This window comes from Eurosta solidaginis, chromosome 1 (genome assembly GCF_040869045.1).
Source record: "Eurosta solidaginis isolate ZX-2024a chromosome 1, ASM4086904v1, whole genome shotgun sequence".
Taxonomy (NCBI): Eukaryota; Metazoa; Arthropoda; class Insecta; order Diptera; family Tephritidae; genus Eurosta; species Eurosta solidaginis.
The window spans coordinates 281583589-281590379 of record NC_090319.1 but is presented as its reverse complement, the minus strand read 5'-3'; the positions used below and the strand labels follow the sequence as shown (position 1 = coordinate 281590379).

Here is a 6791-nt window from a genome sequence, read left to right as displayed (position 1 = left end):
AGTTACAAAGAATTAATTAAACTTTGAAAAACGGACATCAAAATTTGCACCTTTTTTAGCAGAGGGTCTAGCAAATTTTTGAGTATGCAGTTTTGTAGCCCAATCAATTTCAGAATAATGGTGTAAATGCTAGAACGACTAAAAAGTTTATCTGAATTTTCAGAACTTTTTTGTAGAGGCTGTTCAACATTTTCTTCCATACAAAGGAAAAATTGTCTCATGCGTTGTATGGAAGAAATTTCTCAACAGCCTCTACAAAAAATTCTGAAAATTCAGATAAACTTTTTTGTCGTTCTAGCATTTACACCATTATTCTGAAATTGATTGGGCTACAAAAATTTGCACCTTTTTTAGCAGAGGGTCTAGCAAATTTTTGAGTATGCAGTTTTGTAGCCCAATCAATTTCAGAATAATGGTGTAAATGCTAGAACGACTAAAAAGTTTATCTGAATTTTCAGAACTTTTTTGTAGAGGCTGTTCAACATTTTCTTCCATACAAAGGAAAAATTGTCTCATGCGTTGTATGGAAGAAATTTCTCAACAGCCTCTACAAAAAATTCTGAAAATTCAGATAAACTTTTTTGTCGTTCTAGCATTTACACCATTATTCTGAAATTGATTGGGCTACAAAACTGCGTACTCAAAAATTTGCTAGACCCTCTGCTAAAAAAGGTGCAAATTTTAATGTCCGTTTATCAAAGTTTGATTAACTCTTTGTAACTTTTGCAACTTTTGTTTAGGTGGCTTCTATTATAGAGTTAGCTATTTTTTGAAAATTAGAGTGCCTTTCTGTTATGCAAATTATACAGCCTTCCTGTTATGCATTTTAATCGAGATTTTGATACAATATAGAATATTTAATGGTTTATCTAATGGCCTGATTAGATCAAAATTTAAAAAATGGCACACTCACGCTTCTGGCAAGCAAGTGACGATATGTACAGTGTTGCGCCAAAACTAAAGCACCGAAAAGTCTCTGTTGCTTTTGGTTAAATAAAATCTTCTCTGTTCTATTTCAAAACTTAGTTCAAGAACGTCCTATTTCAGAATGAGTTTCAAAAACGCCCTATCTCAGCTGGAAATGCATTTAGTTTTCGTTCAAATATGACATTTTGTAAACTCACTCTGAGATACGGCGTTTTGGAACTAAGTTATAAAATAGGGGGTTTTTGGAAAAAATTCGAAGTTAAGGCGTTCTTACACAATTTCTAAGAAGGGGCATTTTTTTAAAATGCCTTGAAACAGGGTGATCTTCCACTCAGCCGTCGATATACTGAACATTTATATATTATATTGAGTATATGTTCTTCCTTAATAAAAGATACGTAACATCCTAGAACTTATAATTTGACTTTTGTTGAGCTTTGTAGATGTTCTGAAAGGAATTTCGGTGCTTTATTTATGTCGCACACTCTATATCATAAATTTCACCAACAGACTTCAATATTTACTCTTTGAGAGCTCATTAATAATACAATACAATAAATAATAATAAAGGCATGCTTTCAATAAGCGCCTATAAACTTCCCCTTTTATCCATAAAAAAAATAAAATAGGTTTATTAAGCTCTTATGATTGGAAATTTGTATGGAAATGTCATTTTAAAATGCTTTATAAACCTTCAATATTTTGTATTAATAATGGTATTAAATAAATATACCCCCTTATTCATAAAAAATATTGAGGGTTTATAAAGATTTTTAAAATGACATTTCCATACAAACTTCCAATTACAAGAACTTAATAAACCTATTTAATTTTTTATGAATAAGGGGTATAATTTATAACAAACATAAAATAACATTTCTTTTTATCTAATAATATATTGGGTAATATGAACAAAAGCTTAACAAGAGCTTATTAAATTCATTAAATGTATACTTTCAATAAGGGCCTGTATTAGGCTGAGGCGATTTGGCAATTTATACCGCGCCGTCGAAATTATAGTTCCTCATGTTCGTACGAACCAAAAATTTAATGTTGTTATAAAAAAAATTAAAAACTTAGAAGGAATCATTCGCAAATCTAAACCTTTTCCATTTTGAATTCAGAAAACGTCAATTGAATTTCAGAATAGGTAATTGGATTTCAGAATAGGCAATTGGAATTCAGAATGTGTGAAGTGGATTTCAAAAATAGACAATTCAATTTCGGAAGGCATCAATTGGATTTCAGATATCATACAATTTATTACGCAAAGTTGGAAAATAATTTGTAGTTCAAAGCATTTCATAAATTCATTTAAATGTAAAATGGTTCGAAAGATATTTTCTGAAATCCACTTGACGATTTCTGAAATCCACTTCACACATTCTGAATTCCAATTACCTATTCTGAAATCAAATTAACATATTCTGAAATCCAGATAACTATTCTTAATCCAAATGACAAATTCTGAAATTCAATTAACTATTCTGAAAGGTGTAGTTGACCGATCAATTATGTACCTATTAATTTGGCAATGAGTGTATGTCGTAGACCAATTTTTTGTTCGTACCAACATAAGGAATCATAATTTCGACGGCGAGGTCTAGCCTGCTTACTTAAATATAATTTATAACTATTTTTCATGAGGACGATATGTGATATGTGATCACAGGTGGTGCACTGACGTACAGACCAATTTATTCTGTGGTCTGGCTGGATATGTGTTCCTCGATTTCCTGTAGAAGGATACTGTTTATGTGAAGACACATGTCATCTCCGACAGAACGTGGCAGCTTATTAGCAGCCAGTCAAAAGTCGATAATGCCTGGGCGTATGGGGATTTCTTACGATCCTCCAAAAACTCCTCTTGCTTTTTTAAAATTCTATTGAAGCGCCCCCACTTCTCATGTGGACTTTGAGATAACGTAGACGGTTTCGAACGCTTTGGATTCTGTAAATACAAAATGATAGGTCTATTTATATATTTTATTTATTTATTATTTATAGAACGTCATGCTGTTGGGCATATTGCCAGACATCAACGCAGAATGTGATTCTGGTGCAAATGCGCAATACTGCTGTCGATATTACCATCTGCACCCATACTCACATAGTCGTATTGGGAATCGTTGTCACAAATTTGCGTGCTGTTCAAGTCCTCTGAGGGATCTAAGGGAGATTGGCTTGATTCCTCACTGAAATTCGATGAAGATGTAAATGTCCTGCAAGAGAGTACATGTACAATGTTAACATTTTTTGAAATATACACACAGAATTCATGACAATGGATCAAACTTCGAAAACTTTTTTTTATCAAAATTTGAATTTTTTTATCCGAATTTCAAAAAATTTTTCGAATATGCAGTTTTGTAATGTGCAAGTTAGAAGTTTCCCCGAATTTTCAGAACTTTTTTGTCGAGTGTGTTGGTTATTTTCTTAAAAAAAAATAAAAATATTTCGTTTTTTATTCGATATTCAAAAGTTTCATTTCGTTGATATCAAAGTAAAAAAAAATTGATTTTTAGAGTTTGAGTATGTTTTTCCAACCAAAAAACGCTCAAAAAATTACTGAACAATTCTAAGTTTTTGATTTTGTTTCTGATGCCAACATAACGAATTAAAAAAAATTTTTTTTTTGACTCCGTTGTCGAAAAAAAAATATTTGTTTATTTCGTTGTGCAGCCTTGTTTTCTTCCATACAACTCATGCACAAAAAGTGATTTTTCAATCAAAACATATGGAAAAAATGCTCAACACAACAAAAAAAAATTCTGAAATTTCGGGGAAACTTATCAGGTACTTTTAACTTGCACATCTATCTATATATATAAAAATCAAATTATGTATGTATGTATGTAGGTATAGATCGAGTTGCGTCCTAAACGTATCGACCGATCACAACCAAATTTGCACAACCCACTAAAAACCTTCCAAGGATGGTCATAGGCTAAAAATAATATCGATATATAAAAGGGGTGTGGCACCTTCCATGCAAAATGAATATTTAGTACTACATAACTCTGAATATATTCATGCTAGAACATTGAAGTTCAGTAAGGAGTTATATGAGGTCAATCCGCAACACAAACAAAATGTGGGGAGGGGGAGAAGGGGGCATGACACCTCCCATATAAATGGATTATGAAAATTGGTATGGAGCTATATGACGTTAAGTCCTAACAGCACCAGTAATATATGGAATTGAAAAAAATCCAAAAAATCTATCGCAAGATTCACCATGTTTCTCAGAGATTTTCAGTTATCTCGATCCCTACACCACCCAAAGGAATTTGGTTTTCCAAGAACTAAATTGTCACCCAGTCTCGAACTACGTGCTGAGTTTCAAGTCTCTAAGTCATCGGGAAGTTAGTTAAAAATGGATTGCAAAATCACCTTCGTTTTTGTGAAACGTTTGACAAGAATGCCATTTCCCCGGCAAACTCCCAATCAATGTCCTCCGAAAATATAGGCGCACCCAACGCAGCGCCGCCGCTACTGCCACTCTTTTGCCGCTTGGATGCTCTGGCGTGGTAGCGATAGCTTTCCCGAAGGCTGGTCCACGCGTCTTTGCTTTCAATCACTAATGTAAATAACACATACAATTAAATGTGATACTTTGCATTTGCTCACGATTGTTAAAACATGTCCAATAATGTCGCGAGAGGTATATAAAGATACGTTTTGTCTTCCGTACCAATAACACACTTGCAGTTTTCGGAACACGCTATACTTGTGCGTACACGAACCAAATGGAAATTACAGAAAATTTCCAACTTTGCTTGCAAATACCTATTTATAAAAGACAAAACGCGTCTTTTGACACTCCTCCATATATTTTTGGACGTGGTTTAACAGTTTTGAGCTAAAGTAAATAATTACCAATTAAAATACACAAATATGGTAATTGTTTACTTTAGCTCAGAACTGCAAAAACCCGACCAAAAATATCGGCAGAGGTGTCAAAAGACGAGTTTTGATCCCAGGACCACGACTCCGAGAGCGGAAACTCAAAATTTTATTTCTGTCAAAAGTTATTTCCAAAAAAACCGAAAAATGGCCCCGGAGCGCTCCGAAACCGGGGGTGGGATCCATAGTTTTCTTGCGCAGAACACCTTTCTGCATTGGCGGCCTTCGGCCACGCTTATAAAAAATTACCCTGGGTGGGTCCAACACCGGTTTGGAGACCAAAACTATATCCGCGCAACACACTTTTACCCACAGTTTTTCTTGTGGGTACTACAAAATCATCAAAATAACAACCACATGAAAATTTTCAATTTTGTTTGCAAATATCGGTAATAGTCTAGTTGAGGGGTCGACTTCTAATACGCTACGACGAGTGGAGACCAAAACTATATCCGCGCAACACACTTTTACCCACAGTTTTTCTTGTGGGTACTACAAAATCATCAAAATAACAACCACATGAAAATTTTCAATTTTGTTTGCAAATATCGGTAATAGTCTAGTTGAGGGGTCGACTTCTAATACGCTACGACGCGTTGACATCAGTATTAATAATCCGAAGGCGGAAAATAAAAATTTCAACTCGTTCAAAAGATATTAACGAAAAACCGAAAAAAGACTCGCGGGTACCTCCGAAACCGGGGGTGGGATCCATAGTATTTTTGCGCAGAACAACTTTCTGCGTTGGCGGCCTTCGGCCGCGCTTATAAAAAATAACCCTGGGCTACGCCATGCCAAGTCCGAGTGTGTGGTATAACCGTGGCTACCGCCACGGTGATGCACAATTTTTTTTGGGGGTACTAACACAACAAGAACCACATGAAAATCGCCAACTTCAACTGCAAATATCTCCGGACAGAGACAAAATTTTCTCGAGATTAATACGCGTCTTTTGACACTTCTCTCGATATTTTTTGACGCGTATTAGCAGTCGACCCCTCAACTAGACTATTACCCAAATATCTCCGAAACGAAATAAAATTTTGAATTTCCGCCTTCGGATTCGTGATCCTGGGTGCAAAGCGCGTCTTTTTACTCCTCTCCCGATATTTTTGGACGAGTTTTAGCAGTTGTGAGCTAAAGTAAACAATTACCACAAATATACATACAAAAAGTTTTATTAACATAGCTTCTTTCCCAAGGGAGCTACTTAAGTGGACCCAGGCCTGATCCACTGCATTTTTGTTGCAATGCAATGGATCAGAAGTATCCCATATCCTGGGCAACTCTTTCACTTCCCTTATCAGAGTCCGTTTCTCCTCCGCCGTGAAATTTAATACGCGCTTTTTGCGTTTTGGTGCTGCAGCAATATTTATTTCCATTTCTGAAATGAAATAATTATTTATTGCAGAAAAATTAAAAAACCATTTGCTTACCTAAAATTTCCAGTTGTTTACCTTTTTTTCTTCAAGAAATATATGGCACTTGACATATTTCTTGCGGAAACCGGTGTTACCGTATGTAAATTTGATGGAAAAATAGTAGTAAAGCATCGTACTAAATTTCTTGTAAACTGCGTACTACTTCAAGAAAATTTACCACAAGGAATTTTCTTGAGCATTTCTTGAGCGTTTTTTATATGGAATGTTTACTTTCTTGTGATCTGCGTACCACGCTTTAAGGAATTGACCTCCAGATTCTTGTGTTACACAAATATAGTTAACTTGGGTACAGAAATTCAAATTAAAAAGTTTTTCACAATAATTTGAAAAAACTCTATTATGTTTTCTTAGCTTTTTACACTTAAAGAGCGGTACGCAGATCACAAGAAAGTAAAAATTCCATATAAAAAACGCCCAAGAAATGCTCAAGAAAATTCCTTGTGGTAAATTTTCTTGAGGTAGTAGGCAGTTTACAAGTAATTTAGTACGCTACTTTACTACTATTTTGCCATCAAA

General features: G+C 34.7%; 1 protein-coding gene across 2 annotated transcripts; it reads right to left on the bottom strand.

Annotated features, from left to right (window-relative positions):
• Positions 1 to 588: 588 nt before the first annotated feature.
• LOC137243281 (uncharacterized) lies at positions 589 to 6297 on the bottom strand. 2 transcript variants are annotated; one of them, XM_067770807.1, is made up of 5 exons: positions 6270 to 6297; positions 6003 to 6217; positions 4321 to 4789; positions 3038 to 3149; positions 589 to 2878 (listed from the first exon to the last, which is right to left on the bottom strand). In XM_067770807.1, exons 3-5 carry the CDS (start codon positions 4353 to 4355, stop codon positions 2681 to 2683), a joined length of 345 nt encoding a protein of 114 aa, XP_067626908.1. In that variant the 5' UTR covers positions 4356 to 4789; positions 6003 to 6217; positions 6270 to 6297; the 3' UTR covers positions 589 to 2680. The 2 variants fall into 2 exon arrangements, with proteins under 2 accessions (XP_067626908.1, XP_067626900.1); XM_067770799.1 differs by having other exon boundaries at positions 4321 to 4507.
• Positions 6298 to 6791: the final 494 nt, after the last annotated feature.